The sequence below is a fragment of the Triturus cristatus genome, chromosome 2_1, assembly GCF_964204655.1.
Source record: "Triturus cristatus chromosome 2_1, aTriCri1.1, whole genome shotgun sequence".
In the NCBI taxonomy this organism is placed as follows: Eukaryota; Metazoa; Chordata; class Amphibia; order Caudata; family Salamandridae; genus Triturus; species Triturus cristatus.
This window is the reverse complement of record NC_140581.1, coordinates 1,045,949,017-1,045,968,397: the sequence shown is the minus strand read 5'-3', so window position 1 is coordinate 1,045,968,397 and position 19,381 is coordinate 1,045,949,017. Positions and strand designations below refer to the sequence as shown.

Here is a 19,381-nt window from a genome sequence, read left to right as displayed (position 1 = left end):
ACTCCTCCCTCCCCCAAGAAAATGCCCCCCACCTGAATGTAACAGTCTCCCTCTTATTTGTGTCTACACATGCTACAGTTTTGGTTCATTGGAAGAGTTACCAAACAGTCAAAGGTAACATTGATTACTTGGCTTTTTTATTTAGAACACAGATGGGAAGAGAAATTATTGAAATGGATATTTCCTTCAAGGTGTTCTATTTAGTAAATCGTATCCCTAGCACTCTCCGTAATCTTTTATTCATCAGTTGACAAAATGTTGGACAACTTGTATATGTAAACATTAAAGGATTTTCCCATTAAAGCTTGTGGTGGTGTCTTTATGTAACATTCATTCTGAGACTGATTGCTTTACTGTTTTCTAACAATTAGGTTTTTCTCTTGGTGATTGCCTTTTGTGTTGATACCTCCTTGCTGGTCCCATTGTGTAAATCTCACCAGGTGCACTGTTTTTGAAGTAATTTGTTTAGAAAGTTTGGAGTCATTTTGTTTGCTCCATTTGAAAAAACACTGAATCAAAAATTCTAATCATTTATTGTTGGCCTATCTGCTTTAAAAGAGATATTCAAGTTTCTTCTGATTTATTGAATGACATATATTTTATACGATACAACAAGTATATGTTAGTATTATATTAGCCCTTTGTCTCCTTATTTATTTTTCCGTGTTACATGGCTTTTTTATCTTCTACTCCTCTGCATCTAATCTGGTTGGTATAACGTATTTAATGGATGGAAGAAGTTGATTTAATAAATATCTCTTATGTTTAGGCAATTGTCATTATGGCTTGTTCATTATGAATTGTAATCTTGATACCAAAATCTTTGAATGGGCTTCTTGAATCATGTGTTCTAAGTGATTACTGTGCAGCATTGTGTACTGAAGTGCCTTTGTTACATCTTTCTTTACAGATCCTTAAGAGCTTTGAAACGTTCCTGATTCCTCAGTTGTCTAGTTCCCCTCCAGATGTTGAAGCAATGAGAATATATTTAATCCTTCCTGAGTTCCCGCTGCTTCAGGACTCCAAGTACTACATAACACTAACCCTTCCATTGGCCATGGCCATACTTCGGCTTGACAACAACCCCAGCAAGGTCCTTGGTAAGAAAAATAACCATAATTTGTGAGGTGGATCATTTTTATGAGCCATTCTGAAGATTGTGGTACAGTCCAGGGTGAAGGGAGTAAACACAGCATCCCTTGAATGAGGAAGAACCTATTTTATTTGAGGACTGGTGATTTGTCATTGGCTGTCTTCTGATGCCGAATTCCAACCCTAGGTGATCTAATGGAGGCAAGTGGGGATTTTGTTTTTTAGCTAAATCACTTTACCTTTGTGTACTCCTGTTCCTATAGCTATTTAGGAATGAACACTATACAGATACAAACTAGAAATTCTAAATGTAATCTTTAATAGGTCTGCTATTACCAAAGCCCATATGCACATTTTTGGAAATTATTTCTTGGGTCTCCTCCTTTGATGGCGGTTGGTTCTCTTTATGGGCTGAGATGCGGAGCAACATTCTTATTTAACACTCTACATTGGGTCCAACATCAAGAGAGTTTGCTTTCGGTTTGTTTCATATACTGACAAGAAAGTAATGATGTCCATGTGCCACAGGGTTAAAAAGAGAAAACTTTGGAAAGTGAAAGTAGTGTGTGTGAAAAGCCATGGAGGACCACAATGCCGAGGTGAGTAGGAAAAAGTACTGCAAGATGCGATTAATGGTGTGCTGGGTTACCCAGTCTGCATTCCAGACACTGGTAGATAGGTTCACCTAATCACTGATGTGTAGCTAAAGAAGTATATGTGATCAGTGAGATTTAGGGTGACTATTTAAAGCTGGTTTGTGAAACAAATTAACTCAAGCAGGCACAAGTTTGTGAGAAAGTGCCATCTTTCTTGCATGGTATGCCCCCACTTTTTGCTAAATTGCTGAATGTACTTCGATTGAGTGTACCCTGGGTTCTTGCCAATCAGGTGCCCAGGGCCTATGTTCCTTCCTTAAACCACACAAACTCCAAATTGGCAAACCCTAGCCACATGTCAGCCCCTAGTAAATGGTACCCTAGGTACCCAGGGCCTTGTGGCCAGGGAAGGCCTCTAAGGGCTGCAGCACTCATTGTGCCACCCTCAGAGGCCCTGTACCCTCACACACACACTGCCCTTGCAGGCTGAGTGTCTGGGTGCAGGACAAAACAAAGAGTTGACATGGCACACATCACTGTGTACCATGCCCATCACCTACACTGCCAAGGCATATGTCAGGCACCCCTCTAGCTGGGTGCATTACGCCTATGGTGTGGGCACAGGAGCAGGAGCCCTGTGCCCCTACAGTACCCGGGTCCATTCCTGGGCACTGTAAGTGTAGTGCTGTCATTTAAGAGTACATGGTGCTGAGAGCTTGTCAAACACGAGCTCCACAGCACCATATTGGCAACACTGAAGCCTGGGAAGTTTGGTATCAAACTTCTCAGCACATTGAACCCACACTGATGCCAGTGTAGTATTTAATGTACTAAGCACCCCAGAGGGCATCTTAGAGATGCCCCCTTACAGCTAACTTACAATCCACGTCTCCTCTGAGGCTGCCCAGGCTGCCACACAGCAGACACGTTGCTGGACCCCTGGGTGGGAGAGCCCCTGCTCTCCCGGGCCTGCAACAATGCACATCCTGGGTGAGGTGAGAAATCTCCTCCCCCAAGATGAGCAAAGGGAAGCTTCAAAGGCAGGCCGCCATTTGGAGTTTCCCCAGGCCACTGCAACCCCCCACTCTGGCGGGAAGCTTGGCCGGAAACCCCATACAAGGACAGGGGATGTGCCAGCCTGCCCACCCCACCCCTCAGGTGGGGGAGGCGAGGTGAAGCACATCTCCGGGCTCTCGCCATCTTGAAGATGGGAGGCCCTACCCTATCAGGATTAGGCTACTGCCCCCCTCCCACAGGAGAGAGGCAGGATAGGGGGTGTACCCACCCCAGGACAAGGACCCATTGGTCCCTGGCCTTCACCTACCTGTAACGCCCCTAAATCTAGTATTTAGGGGCACCCTGAACCTTCCTTCCTCAGATTCCAGATAGAAAACTACAAGAAGAGCAAGAAGAACAAGGACCTGCCCTGCAGCTGCTAAAAAGAGAAGAAGACACCAACTGCTTTGGCCCCAGCCCTACCGGCCTGTCGACTCTCGAACCTGCACCAGCGCGGCATCTCTCGTGGCCAGCAACCTCACCAACCCCGGAGGACCTGGCTACCCTGTTGGCTCTAAGCCCCTGGGACTCCCATGAGTAGAGGCTCTACTCAAGAAACCTATTTTTAACCCCTGGCAGCAGCCCGGAACCGCGGACCCAACACACTCTGCACCAGCCAAGCCTGGCCAGTGCCGGAGTGGACAAAGACCCTGAGGACGACCCCACGGCGACTGTGACCCTGAGTCCGGCACCCAAGGACCCCCCTCGACATCCCGGAAGAAGCCTGCAGCCTCAGAACCGAGTGCCACCCCAACCGCGATCAACCAGAGGGTAAGATTCCCGACGTCAAAAGGCACCCCTGCACCCGGTGCCCTGCGGCCCCCTGTGCCCAATCCCGGGGTATCCACCTAACCTACAACTACCCAACTTACCTCTCGAAGTGGTGGTGGCACCGGAAACATCCTCGTCCCCGAGCCTGCAGCCTTTTTCCAAACCGGAACATTCCCATTGATTTCCATTGAGCGCCCGAAGGCTCAAAAGCACCCTGCACCCAGCCACCCGAGTGGCCCTGGCAGTGCACTCTCTACACTAACCTACTTCCCCGCTTGCCCTGAGTAAGTGACCAGGAGCCCAGCTCCCACAGCCGCGTGAATTGCCAGACAGCAGCCACAAAACCAAGGCCCCCCTATCCCTCATAGGATAACATTGGGCCTAACTCTCTCTGCACCCGGCCGTCCTGAAACCGCTGAGGGTGAATCAACTGTACCTACCTGACACTGGGGGACCCCTGAGTCAATGCCCGGAATTTCAACTCTGCCAGTCGAGTACTTACCCTTAAATCTCTAACTTCATTTTCCTCATAGGGTAACATTGACTGGCTTTTTCTTCAAAAATCTTCTAAGTGTGAACTTTTCAAAACTGCAAAAATTCACCAAAAATCAGCCAAGTGACAAAAACGATACTCACCTGCTCCTAGGTGAGCTCCCAGTGCTGGATCTTGGTGCCCAGCCCTGACCCTGAAAAGTGTTCACAAATATACTTACCTCTAACTCATTTTTCTCCCATAGGAAACCATTGTCTGCTTTTCTGTGAAATTTCTTCTAAGTGTCTATTTTTGCAAATTTGAAATATTCTTTTAAAATCGTACCATTTCTGCAAACGAAATTACTTACCTGTTTTTGATAAGGACCCCAGTCCTGGGTCTAGGTACCCAGTCCTGGATTACTAAAGTAACGATAAAGTACTCTACCTGCAATTTGAATTTCTTGCCATAGAGATCCATTGAATGTTTTCTCTGAAATATTTTCTAAGTGCTAACTTTTGAAATAGCTAAATATTATTTAAAAATCACTACAGTTATTAAGTCGACTTTCATCACTTGATTCTGAATACTGACCCAAGGCTGGATCTAGGAGCCAGACCTGGAATTCCAAAAGTAATCTGAAAAGTAATTTATTACAAATAACCTGAATTTACCATTGAGCTCAATGCATTGTTATGTTTAGGAAATAGGATTGTTTATTGCAACCAACTGTGACTGTTTACACAAATTTATTGCTTAAGACAAAAGTATTTATATTCAACCTCTCATTCTGAGAAAGTATATTTTTACCCCCTTTGTGGTTCTAAAAATAAAACAAGCATATATTTTATATATATAAACCATTGGCCTAGAGTTCAGTTATTGAGTGTGTGAAACCATTTGCTGACTGAGTGTGTACAATAAATGCTTTACACTGTCCTCTGGTACTGCCTTACTGCTCGACCAAGCTACCACTTTTGAGAGTAAGGTCATACCTAACTTTGACCTCTATCAGCCTCTGGGGGACTGTGGACTCTGTACACCCTGTACCTATTAGGGAACAGTATATACAGAGCCACTTTCTCACAAAGGTGACCTGTTGAGACAGCTAAAAGTTACTATTCTTGAGCAGCAGACACACAGCTTGGGGTTAAAGCTAATAGAATCCAGTGGTTTAGACGTTTTTTTGTAAATATTGTTTGTCTGCTACTGACCAAATTTTTCTTCCATTTTGATAAAGTTAGCGGATAGTTTATGAAGCACAGTGATATGTACATATTAAATATCAGAGACCGGTGAGGTTATTAGTGGGTGTAGCACTATAGCACACTCCTTTTTTAGAGTGCATATTGCCTGACATTTATCTTGCTCCAATTACGTTCTTGTTAATTTTTATTTTTCTTCCTACATTTTATCCTCTTAATTTTATTTCCCCTGAAATCTCAGCGAGATTTTATTATCAATGCCATGTGGGACCGACATTATATCTGGAAGTTTAGGAAGCAACATTTATAGAAAGAAGCAAATGTTTCTGACTGATACATGATCTTCCCACAGATTCTTCACTTTTTGAATTATGGTTTCCCGCTTCAAACTGATCTGGAAAAGATTTTCTCCCGTGATATCTATCAAGGTGAGCTAGAGGGCATCCTACGGCTTCAGGAAAGACTCCACCTCCAGACTTGACAACAGTATATTAGATGCCAGTTGGTATGCTGCCATCAGTTCCTGTTTATCCACTCCTTTTGACATGCGTCCAGAGCAGGTCCTCTCTTTCAAAGTCTCACTGATGAAATTCCTCTATATTTAGACAGTGACTGTCAAATGCACCATAGTAAGAAGTCTTCCCCCTCATGGAAACAGTCTTGTCCCTGGGACTGTTCAGATTCCTGTCCCAGTTCCTTGGCGCCTGTCTCTTCCTCATTGAGGGACCAGATGAAAAGGTTGAAAATGGTTGCTGCACCCTATAGGCTGATTACCCAAAGGAGAGCACCTTATTGGAGGCTTTGGAGCCCCGACCCTGATGTCTCCCAATGCCATGCCTACAAAGTTTTTGACACCTTAGAAGAAGTTGAAATCTGTGAATGTGCCATCCCTCATTCGAATTGAACCTCTTTCATTGCTGATGCGAACACCGCTCATGGAGCTAGCTCCCACGCTGCTTTCGAAGCTGCCAGTTTTGGAGGAAATCATTTGTGTGGCAAGAGAAAAAGGTATGACTAACTTTAATGATGTTCCTTTGGCAGATTAACTCCCTAAGACTCAGAAATGTACCCAGGTTTTTGAGCTATTTGGCTCCAACCCTATGCTCTTGTAATGCCTGATAAAGACTATAGCAGTACAGAAGATGATGATTTGGAGGCTGATGATCTCTTTCCTAACTATAATACTGAGCTGCTTTATAGGTATACTTAGTTAATGTGAGCGGCTTTAACCGTTCACCAGATGGGGACTACCCTTCCCCCTCTGACTTTACTTCACAGGAAGTTTCCTCATTGACAGTTGTAGCATGGAAAGCGGCGTAAGCCTTAGAATTAGCTTTACCTTCTACGGAGAGATAATCTAACCTTTTGACTGACATCTTGCAATCCTCCTCCTCATTGGCAGAGCCCTTGCTCCCATTCAGTAAGGTCCTCCTGGATCTTGCAATGGTTTTAAAGGGTATACCATTTTTAGGCCCAACAGCCCACAGACAGATAGCCAGACACCAAAGGCCTGCACTAAGTGACCTCCAATTTCTGTCCTCTCACCTGCCATTAGAAAGTAGGATCCTTGAAGCAAAACCCGAATTACTTCCTCATTGGTGCGTTCCAATAGAATTGAAGAAGCTTAGCTATACGTGCCAGCATATCTTTGCTCCTGGTATCCTGGCCCTCCTCACTGCTAATGCCACCTTTCTCCTGGGCCAATGTGTTCATTACTTGTGATTACTAGCAAAAATTAGCTGCGATCAGGTTGGCAGACCACATAAAACCGCTGTTTGCAGCCTGGTAAGCACCAGTTTAGATGCATCCAAACAGATCTAGAAGTAAGGTCTGACCTGTGTAGACACTGTTCCTTGTTCAGTAGGTATGACTGTCATGTTTTCAGCACACTTGGATGTGTTTCACTGCCTTCCCCAAAGCTATCCCTGCCACACTTGTGTGCTTGCCCTTCTATGGCTTACAGAGATTAAATTGACTCCTCCTTGGAGCACTGCAAAGACAGTATAGCTGCGGCCCATGTACTGGGCCTAGCTTCCCTGGCACTGCAGTTTGACTCACAGCATAGAAAGCATTGTGGCTACTGAAGAGCAGTACAAACACTACAGAGTCTGTTTAGAGCAGGACAGTAGAGTGCTGTTAGACCTGGCATCTTTCCGCATGTTTCTCCTGTCTTTTTCCTTTCTGACCTCCTGGTTTTTGCTGGTTTAGTGTCTCTGCTCACTTTCTCACTGCGGTCCAGTGTTAAAGTGCAAATGCTCCTATTGTAAATTGGATTATGGATTGGTGTTTCCATGATTAGCATATTTGATTTACTGGTAAGTCCCTACTAAAGTGCACTCAGAGTGCCAGGGCTTGTAAATCAAATACTGCTAGTGGGCCTGCAGCACTGACTGTTCCACCCACACGAGCAGCCTTTCAAAGGCTTCTCAGACCTGCCAGTGCCTGTCTGCACGCAATTTGTACTGCCATGTCGACTTGACAAGTGCACTCAGTTGTCAAGCCCTAACCTTCCCTTTTGTTACCTGCGAGTCACCCCTAAGGTAGGCTCAAAGTACCCCTATGGGCAGGGCGCAGTGTATGTGAAAGGTAGGACATGTCCTGATGTGTTTGACATGTCCTGATAGTGAACTACAGTGTAATTCGTTTTTCGCTGTTGAAAGGCTATCTGTCCCATAGGATAGAATGGGGAATACTGTGTAACATTTTACAAGTATATCTTCCCACTGGGACAAGATATAACACGCATTTGCAATGCAATAGGTCTTGCATTTACGAGAGTTTGAGCTATTGACATTGCCTTTTATTTTTGTTTTGCTTTTTAAAACCTAAATAAAAGGCATTGCTGCTTAATTATTTGCAATATTACAGACTTAATGGACGGTATGGACAAACCTCGTCTAGGTCCATCAAGAGCAGGAAAAAAACTGAACGCCGTTCTTACTCCCCGGCTTCACCCAGTACGGACTGACCTTTGGTATCGGATCGGAAACTTTCTTTTCACTGTCAAACGCACATAAACGGACACCTACACCTGTCTGCAGTCTCTGCCACTGGGAGTCCCATCAGAGGGGCAGCCAGGGCAGTAAAATGATGCACGCAGAGAGTCTGCTAAAAGGAGGCGTGCAGGGTTCAATCACCAGCAAACTCCCCTCACACACTTCACTATTTGGCGTACATTATCAGTTCACAGGAAGAGATGCCTGCGCCATAAAAATGCACCTGGCTGCAAGAACGGAGGTTAGTTTGGCTGTGCTTCTAAAAAAAAAAAAGAATGAGTCACCCACGGTGGTTTTCCACTGAACCTGCACACGGAAATATTCAAGCAGAAAAAATGTTCTTTAGAAATATGCTGCAAACTCTCAATACTTTAACTACAATTATTTAACTTAGTACCCATTAGACAACAGCGTGTCACGTTATTAGCGGCAACCACTGTTATAGCATCACAAAGTGCCCTCCATCTGGGCCCGCTGACAAGGGGTGGAGAGGTCTAATGCGGATTGCAAAAACATTTAGCAGGTCTGACAAACACCAGGGTGGCCACAGGAGGCACCAGAGCACACCCTGTGACCCCTGGGTAATGTGTAGTGACAGGCAGGACATGCACAGTGACTGCCACGACCACGCACACTACCGGATGGGTCACTCACCGCCCTTCGACTGCCCAGGGCTCCAGAACACCTTGGAAGCAACACATGTAACATGTAACAGTATATGAACAGTAGTACCGAGGACTACGTAATATACTCCAAACAGCCTTTGTGAATAGGCACCCCAGATACGTCAATGTGATGAATTGAGAATATGGGTAATGAAAGAGCATTAAATATACCGGGAGATACTCAATGCGGTCAGTAGACGGTATTGAGTGAAATCAAATACCGTCATAAATGGGACTGGACAGGCAGGGTGAGCAATGCTGTGGCAGTGGGAACAAGAGTTCTAAGAGGGAAAGGTGGAATAAAGAGAAGCTGGGAGGAGAAGAAACGGGAAAATTACATTAATATGAAAACATCTGGATCGAAAACAGAATCAAATCTCACATTCAGCAGCGCACTGAAAAATAAGTCTTACCAAGAGCTACCCGAGCTTCGCCTGAAGGGGCTTGAGCTCATGTTTCCAGATAAAAAATGCACTGCTCTTGGGCAGTGGCATGCCGCAAAATGATACCCCATTCCCCCCCGCATCGCTGTACCGCTCCGGTCGACATGCTCTGGGCACAGAAACGGTTTAAGGAATGGTACAAATATATATACCCGGTGCAAAGGTTTAGTGAGTACACAATTAATTGAACAATCGGATGTTGCTTGTTAGTAGTAGGGCGGGAGCCTTCGCCGCTGTTTCAGTCAGATTATATTTACCAAGTTCGGTGCTACGCCGTGGGGGCTAAAACTGAGCTAATCACGCTGTGCCTGGCGAGTGCCTGGTTAAGCGTCCTGTTCGTTAGAGGCAACTCAACAGTTAGTGGCGTAGCAAGGGAGCCCGAGCCCCAATAAAGAAAAGTAATTGCCCCGACGCCGATCTCCTGGTTTAAAATTAAAAAAATACTAAGAGTGGCCCTCTCGGACTAACGAGGCCCCGGGGCAAATGCACATCCTGCACTATTTTTAATTGCGCCCCTGTTGGCAATAGGGAAACCATGGTTGGTGTAATATAAATCCTATCCATGTGCGTGTGCAAGAGGGCTCTGCATTGCACGATTTGTGAGTGCGGCCTTATATATCCAATGAGTACTGCTGACCTGAGTTGGCAAAATCCGGAAATACATTTTTAACAAGCATTGGCCTCAAGCTCAAAGTTAAACAAGTAGGGGGGGGGGGGGGAGTGCCGCCGAAGCAGGCAGCATTTACCTTCGGGAGTAATCACCAAACGGGCACACGTTGCCATTCAAAGCAATGCATGTTTTTGCCTCAAAAAGGGAATCGACGGCTAAAGGTCTCTTTCCTATGCAACGCATGTGCGAGACCTAAAAATTTAATTTAGTATGCCTGAACTCCGAATGTAAAAATGCATCTTTAAGTAAAGATGATTTTTATGTTCTGTGTTTGAAAATACCACTTTTAGAAAGTAGGTATTTTCTTGCTTAGCCATCCTGTGTGCCTCTGCTGGGTTGTGGATTGACTGTCTGGCTTTGGAGTGACGGGGCTGGGGATGTGCATTCCCTTTAGACAGCCACTGGGGAAGTGGGGGGGGGGGGTCGAGGTGTATTCTGCCTTTACTGGATGAGTTAGGGCTGGGCTGAATAGACCCGGGCTGCATTTAGAGTAGTGGGAGGAGATTTCCTTGCACCTGAATGGGCCTGATGTATAAATATTGGGGCTATGAGCGCAGAACTTTAGAACTGGCTTCGATCAAGAAACCTGCCAAGACGAGCTGGAAGACTGCCAGGAGGAGTACTACGCATTTGCTGTGTTGTTGCTTTGTTGGGTTGGTCTGCAGCTGCGGCTTCTGCCTTGGGCAGTGAAAGGACTGGACTGAACTTTCTTCACTTGTTGCTGAGTATCTCCAAGGGCTTGAAATAGAGCTTGTCTCCTGTTCACGGAGACTCAGGGACACCAAAGACTTCACTTACCTCTGGAACCATGGGCTTCTGTTGCCACTGGGAGGGAAAGCAGCCAACACCATCACCGACACTGCTGTGGACTCCGTGTCCTGAAGGCACTGCTGCACTAAGCACCGCAACCCTGGTCTCACTGACAATGACGACTGCCACTGTGACCTGGGGGCACTGCACTCCGCACCACCTCTCTTCACTCCACCGCCCTGGTCTCACTGACGTCGCTGCCTGCTGACCTCAACACCCAAGACCGCACTGTGGTTTGGGGGCACCTCTCGTACATCACACGACACACTGCCCCATCCCACACCGCAGTCTGGGCTGACCGATGCCAGCTCCCATCAACCGGCACTGTCGCTTGCACTATGACCTGTCAGCACCGCCACGAGCATCGCCGCACCCCTCCACCAAAGGTACTGTTTACGAGTCTGCTGACACCAACGCCAGTCTGCACCAATGCTGTCGGCCACACCTATTGGATTCTGTTGTTTTCAGCACCGCAGTAGCCCAGGACAGTGCAAGCGTCTTCAAGGAACTGCATTTTAAAGTTATTCTTGCAAAGCACCCATTTTTGATTACTGTAATTTGGTCTTTTATCATTTTGGTCTTGTTTGCACAGATCAATATTGGTTATTTTTCTAAAACTGGTGTGGTGTCCTTTTGTTGTGTTTTCACTGTATTACTGTTTATGTGCAAATGCTTTACACACTGCCTCTGATATAAGCCTGACTGCTCGTGCCAAGCTTCCAAGGGGTTGAGCAGGGGTTATTTCAGTAGTGTAGCCCCCTCATCCTGACTAGAAGAAAGAGTCCCTACTTGGACAAATGTGCAAACCTTTGCCAACTCGAGACCCCTATTTCGAACCGGTGCCATAACCAGCAGCAAATCTGGTCTCCTCCATCCTATGCTTGCTGTGCTACCTTAAAGCCTCCCTTGACTCCCTTCATCCCTCCCGGACAACATCATGTTCCAGTAGGGGTGGGGACTGCAAGTGGGTCTTCTATTTTTCCACCATCTGCAAGAACATGATAGATTGCTGGTCATCCAGCTAATCTTTAAGTACTATGAGGTACTCTCCCTCTCAGTCCCGCCTGACCTTGGTTTTCCTACCAGAACTCGCTTTCCAGCACATGCCTTGATTTTAAAAGCATAGGTTCTTACAATGCTGTACAAAGGGGTCACCGTGGTGCCTTTGGAGGAGAGTTGCATGGGTTTTTGCTCCTTGTACAAAGGGGTCCCCAAGAAGGATCGAGGTCTGAGACCGACCCTGGATCTCTGCCTTCTGAACTTGTTCATTTGGCAAGACACTCTAACTTGTTGCCCCTGAGCTTATTCTTACTGGGACTGATTGCAGGAGATAGGCTGATATCCTTGGATCTCCATGACACTGCTTTTCCTTTTCCAATATTTCCCACTGACTGATGTTACCCGAGGTGTGTGGCGGGATGCCAGCACTGTCTTTTCAGTTATATCATTCATACTGACAATCACAACAAGTCTTTACAAAAATTCTGGTGATTGTGGCACCTACACTGGAGTGGTCAGGAGTCCATGCATTTCTTTATTTAGATGAGTGGCTACTGAAAGTGGAGTTCTCGGAACTGATCAGGGAATATCTCCAGTGGACACTGCACCATTCAGATCATGACCCTAGTGCCTGAAAGATAACCGCACTTGTGCCTACCTATTTGGTTGTAAAATATAGCAATAATCTGTGTATAGTGGGGTGCCTGGAGCTTTTGATCCCGTTGCCACTGCAACTATTGAAATCATAACCCTAGTGCCTTCTAGATAACTGCACTTGTGACAGCTTGTTTAGTTGTAAAATAAAGCAATATTAGGTGTTTAGTGGAGTTCTGACACCTTTAGGGCCCGGTGCCACTGTACCTGCTGCACCATTCACATTTTGGCCCTGTTGTCTGCAAGGTAACTGCACTTGTGACTGCCTATTTAGTAGTAAAATATAGCAATATTATGTGTTTAGTGGAGTTAAGACAACTTTTGGTTCTGGTGCCACTGCACCGACTGCCCCATTTAAATCAAATGAACCATGAGACCGAGTCCACCATACTTTGAAATGGGAACCGCATACATTTAGGTACTTAAGCATCCAGGTATATCACAGACTGAAGTAGAAAGAATTGAACACAATGCCATAAAGCGACTGACCTCTCTTTGGAGCTGCTTAGCCTTTTGTATGTGTCTCCTATGCTTATGATGGGAAGGATGGTATTAAAGAAAAGGATATTAGTTCTTCATTTATTTTATTTTCACTAATTTACCATTGAGAGTACCCCAAGAACTAATCAAGAAAGTAGACCGAATTATTCGTGGTCCAGGTAAGTAATGGCAAAATTAGAACAATGAAAGGAAAGAGGGAAATAATTGAATTAATTGACTTAATAGCAATATTGTGTTTAGAGGAGTAATGACAACTTTTGTTATGTACCGGGCGTCGGGCTATAGGAATTCCACATCCCTGCTGTGAGGCTATGTTGTATTAATCCTTTTTGCTACTCTTTTGCTTCTCTGGGAGGTAGGGAAGCTTGGACATGAACTTTTATTTAATTAAAGCTCAGGGTTATTGATACATGTGTAGAGGTTTTTCCTTTGGCAGCATGGTTCCCCAACAATGGGCTTCAATAGTCATGAGTATTAGAATATTTCTGCAGGATCCTTACATACATTTTTGTAGATACATTTTCATTTTTGAGAATTATATATAAAAAATACTGAAGCACTTTTTCATGTTTTTGAAACAGGAGCTGGGTTTAAAATGAAACTTTAAGAAATGTAGCTATTGAAAAGCCACATTTACTGCTCACCCAAGATAGGAACAAAGCAGGAAATGCTGCAGGATTCTCCAGAATTTGATCATTCATAGGTTGATAGGCTTAACTTGTTTAACCTTTTCACTGAAGGAGCACTTTACACCTCTGTGCCTGATGCTTAAAAGAAAAAAAAAACAGCAATAGCCTTTTGAAACTTGTACATCTTGGGTTTAATTTTACACCTATGCAAATTGTTTTTGCCACATTCGGGGCTATGTGTTGGTGCAACCCCTGCATCAATATATTATTCTAGTATGAAGATATAATGAAAAATGATGAGATATTTTGAGTTTTTGTTGCAAGATTGGAGCCCTTCTTCCATACAACAACAACAGTATCAAAATAGTGTAATACTGAAGGGAATAGAATTAGGTGAGCTGCTGGGCATGACGTGTTTGTAGGAGGCCTAGGCGTACCTGACTAAATTATATTAGATATTGGTTCAACTTCAGTAGGTGGCAGTGATATATTTTTTCACAAAACTAGTTATGTTACAGAATAGCTCACAAAAGGTGAGATCTAAGACTCGTTTGTTAGACCAAAGATCCTAATAGATAGACTGTTGAAGGCAGCTAGTTATTGTTGTGGTAGGTGGTTAGCTAAAACAGCACTATATGCAATATGTGACCCTTATACCTTGATTAACAACCTACCTGGCCAAAATCAGCCAGAGTAAAGAGACAGACTACAGATCTGAAGCGGGCATGATCAAAGCTTTCGAAGAGCTGATACAAATACACAAGGTGCCAACTGAACAATTCTTATATATAGGGGGATACCAGGGGGATTACCTTCGAGCCTCCACAAATACCATTGACATTAGGAAATGGCAGAAGGCCCATTTCAATCTTATATCAGGTGCTTATTGATGCGACAAAGAGATTTTCGGGAACCACGATCTACATATCCTAAAGAGAGTTAAACAGAGAGTTAAGTGAGGGTGATTGAAACTATTCTTTAGCTATTACTTCAAGATTTCCTGAAACATCTGATTTTAATTATTACAATGTAGCATGCTACTCAGGATATATCCCACTCCGAAGATGATAGGACAGATCTACCTGCGCGCATCTGACACATGCCCAAGCTATGGGAAGAATCATACGAGTCATTTGCAATAGTAGTTGCATTTTGGGCAAAGTTATATCAATTGTTTAAGAAGTAGCTATGAGAACCAGACTACTGTGCACAGCGAAATCCCTCATAGGTCTTCTACCCAGATATAGGAAGAAGAAATGTTATTATTAGATTCATTGCTCTGGCATTAGTACTAGGCAAATAATGTATAGCGGACGTGTGGCAGTCTGAGTCGCCGAAATTGGAAAAAGAAGTGGCTGACCGCACTGGCCGTGAAAGTGCTGTGTAGGACATGGAATACAGTAAGACAAACCTAGAGAAAGAAATAGCTAGAGCTTAGTAAATAATTCTCCAGGCCCTCGGAGATAGGAATGATGATGAAAGGCCACCACGACGCTCAAATACGTGGAGTGCTGCTCAGAGGGTAACTAGTCATAAAGCTCAAGTGGCTGTTCCCTGTTAGGATCCATATGCCACAACTAATCTTTCAAATCTTTATTCGGCCAGAAGTGGCAATAAAAGTACATATAAACTTTGTATGTATTTTTTTTATATGCAATGAATTTTATCAAAGTTCATTGTGCAGTGCAAAACTTACAATACAAAAGTGAGCAGCACGGTTGATACAAAGACATCAATGATAAAGCTACACACCTTGTGCCTGTTGAGTGACCTCAGATCAGCATATTGTTCGTCAAATGTTGAGAAACAAATTTGTTTTCTGATAATTGGATATACACACTTTTAAAAATCGAATTCGAATTTCATCTTTGCCCCATAAATATGTAAAAAGAAACCACCAGCAAAAGAATTAAGAACACCAACAAAGACAATAAAAACATTCTGTAAAAAAATAGCAGTAGAAACACTAAACAATAGGAAAAACATCAATAAGTTACGCAGGGAAAGTGCATTTTTCAAACAAGATCCTACTGCTATGCAGACATCAAGAGAGCCTAATTGCATTAAATATAGCAATGCTACACTGTACTTAAAATTATACTGCCTTAAGACTGGCAGCAGATACCATTTAGTCAAGGGAAGATAAACCCAAAAAACGAGTAAGTGTAGCAGAGTCTGTGGTGACATCTCATCGCATGGGCATGTGCAAGTATCGGTAATAGCAAATTGACCTTTTGGAAAGCAAAGTAACCACCTTATTGAGCCGAGCCTTAACCGGAATAGCAGTGTGCATTCCCAGTTCCCTAACACCAGGCTCAAGTATGGTGCCACCCCCAAGGTAGTTTGAATAAGGCAGTAATCCCCTACTGAAGACTTTGATCGTTCTCTGGCCTCTCTGCACCATACTAGAAGATCCACCTGATTCACCTCTATCATTTTTACAAATGTCAGAGGGTTTCTCCTAAAGGGACGGACAGCCTAGGGTTAATGTTGTCTCCTGGATATATTTAAGCCAAGGTATCCTCGTCTCATGGTCACACGATAAACAGTCAAACAATTTCTCTATTCAGGGTAGCTTCTTTCATGTACCATATAGAGCATGACAACAGCATGGTCCTCGTAGTGCTATAGACTCAGTTCCTGGGGTATGGTAAAATGCAAAGTGGATATAGGGACTCCTAGGAGGCGTCGACACACCCCTTTTTTTCAAGTGGGAATTGCTGAACTCTTGATACCCCCAAACCCCTGCACCAGAAGTATGAGCAGATATTTCCTTCTGCATATTTCAAGCAAGGAAGGAATAGGTTTGTTGCCGATTGATGAGGCTTGTAAAAAAATGGTGCCAGTCGCACTTAGAAAGCGGATCTTTCTACATTGACATACAGAGTCCAAGTACAGGCATTGTTGTACATTATACTAAAATATGGAAGCTGTGTCACTCACTCAATAACCTACCCCAATGCTGATGCAGTAAGTTTTAGTGTTATTTTTGTGCCACAAACCATGGTAAAAGGTTCCGTTAAATTGGTTTCCAGCTCCAAGTCCTTCATGAAAAGCACAAAGGTCTAGATCTTTAAATTGTTGGTGGTCCAGGTGAGTAGCACAGCATTGTCTTCATATAAGAGCACATGGACAGGTTTTTTACTAACCATCGGGACATCTGCCATGATTTACTTAAAGCTGCTTCTACACCATTTCTATAAAGTAAAAACCATATTAAAGCTATCACTCAAACCAGTCGTACCCCGCGTTTTACCAGGAGAGGGACGGAGCACTCTCCACCATCCTCCTACTTCACAGATGCAGTCAGGTCTATATGCTATCACTGCAAGAAAGTTACCAAATCCTTCTCCAGGCTCAGAGTGCTTAAAGTAGCCCACAACTTGGATCTAATAATACAGTAGAATGCACATAAAAGAGCCATGAATGCTAAATAAACGGGGCTCAATTTAGCAAACCTATACGTGGAAATTAGGAGATGTAAATGTAATCATTGTTCTATGGTTCCCAGACCTTTTTTGAAACCATATTGTATCTGAGAGAGGATTTCCTTACAATAGACCTTAGAAGCATCCTATATAGGACTACTCTAACAATGGTTTTAATAGTAGAATCCAATAACGAGCTTGGACTATAGCACTCTAGGTCCTACGCATTGCCCTTTTTAAAGACATGCATGATGATAGAAGAGCGCCAGGAGGATGGAAACCCTACCTTACATGCCAAATTAATAAGGTTAGTAAGCAAAGGGGCCCGCAGCTCAGGGTTAGCCTTATATATGTCCATGGGTATTCCGTCAGGGCCAGGATCTTTTTTGGATGGACTCTTGTTTATAGCAACAAATACCTCCTTGTGGGAAAGTTGAATAGTCCAAGGCAGTATATAATTAACAGGGCCACTTTCCAGAGAAATGTCATTAGAGTGAGAAACCCTTCTTAAATGGCACCCATTCGTCTGGACCTATTTGGAAGGTGACTTTATTTGAAGCTGAACCTAGGGAAGGGCTGTCGTGTACGGCTTTCCAGAAACCCTGCAGGCCTTTTACTTGGCAAGAGAGCACCAATGATTCCCATTTCATTTCTTTCTCTGCAGCCTTTCTCTTCCTCAGAGCCTGGGTATAGGCCTTTCTACGGGCTCATATTTATTCCTGATCCAAGGGGGAGCATTTCAATTCCCTTCTCAGCTTATTGGCTTCTCTGCATACCTGATCAAACCAGGAATTGCTTCCCTTCATAATTTCCAACGGGCTTAATTAGCAGCTCCTTGATATGTGAGTTTAAATCAGATTAGCTCATTAGCCTACCTTCTGGACCTACTTCTTCATCTAAGCAGGTGTTAATCGGCCCCCTAAAGAGGTTTGCTCACGATACTCTCTATGTTTGCAATCTGCCAGACTAATCTATGCCCGACGTCTTATGTAATAATTGGCTACCTCCGTCCAGTATTTCCCTTGGTCTCTCTCCCCGGTAAATTCAAAGTGAGCGATATGGTATTATGGTCACTGTATATGACAGGCAAGACTTCACCCTACATTAACCAGTGGTTGTACATTTCTAGAAATAGAAATGTAATCAATGGTGACACCAGGCCCCTACCAGTATGTCAGGACATAGTCTGATGTGGAATTCGTAACCACACTCTTCAAGTCATGAGAAGCCAAGAATGTGAGCAGGAGATCCACCGTAGAATCTGAATTCCCCTCCAAGGTGTCAATGGATGAGTAAGGTGAATAAGTTGATGCAGACAATACTGGGACAACCCCCAACTATGCATTAAAGTCCCCTGCCAAAATCAGATTGAGAGGCGAACCCAAACATGAATTCCTATTTATGACTTTATCCACAAAATCTGAAAGCTGGAGGAGAATCATGTTATTTCTGGCTGAGAAGTCATTGTTAAAAATATTTAGTATCCCTTTGAAGTCATTGTTAAAAATATTTAGTATTGCTAAACAAAAGTTTGGGCCCCACTTAAGAACAAAAGCCTGCATATATCCCTCCCCACCGCCCCCCATTTTCCCCCAGAGACAACTGATCAATGTTACAAACAATGCTGATCTTAAACCAAGTAGCCAACCCCCCCTTGGCTCGGCCAGAGGGCGATGGACAGGCATGGAGGTTGTAACATATGTACCTGTCAAAGAGTAAGTCACCACTACCTCCAGTCTTTTGAAGATGTATGATGTCTTAGTTATTAACAATCTTATAGCAATCTTCAAATAACACCTTCGAGGCCAAACTGGCACATTCCAGCATAACAATTTCAAAGTTCCCAGGGGATGAGCAGATGGCTTGACGTCGTGGTCCACTTTATATGTTACCTCAGCAGAGCTGGTCAGCCCCCCCCCCCCACCCCCTTCCCCCCGGAAGTACCTACTCATCTGTTGGGCACAGGAAAATCGGTTTGTCGGGTTATACAGCACTGCCCAGTCGGGAGTCCTAGTTTGTTTAGGTAATACAAAGGACACAAACTCAAAGTCTCAAAGGGAAAAGAGTCTGAAGGCCCAGGACTGAAGGTACCATGCTGCCCCTCAACCAATCATTATCCTCATTCCGGATAAAGCAGAGGATCTATTCCTAGACAGGAGTTGGTCCGCATGGTACAAGGGCTGGAAAGAGATTTTTTCTGATCTCAAGGCAAGAATTAACCTGGTTCAAATGCTTATAGAAGACACCCAGTGGTATTATCATTATTGCCCTGGCCCAGATGTTACGTTCTCCTGCTTGAACCAAGATTTCTTTCTGAAGTTTTGGGTGAGAGAAGTTTACAATAAAACAATCCCCGGAGAACCTCTTAGGCAATGGGCCCACTCCACCAACTCT

General features: G+C 44.1%; 1 protein-coding gene across 5 annotated transcripts in view; it reads left to right on the top strand.

Moving 5' to 3' along the window:
* Nucleotides 1-19,381, top strand: part of HERC3 (HECT and RLD domain containing E3 ubiquitin protein ligase 3) — a 517,835-nt gene that overhangs the window by 364,556 nt on the left and 133,898 nt on the right. For all 5 annotated transcript variants that reach the window (XM_085635502.1, XM_085635530.1, XM_085635520.1 and 2 more), the window contains one exon: nucleotides 911-1,100. In XM_085635502.1, coding sequence (XP_085491628.1) covers nucleotides 911-1,100 — 190 coding nt within the window. The remainder of the gene's footprint in view (nucleotides 1-910; nucleotides 1,101-19,381) is intronic.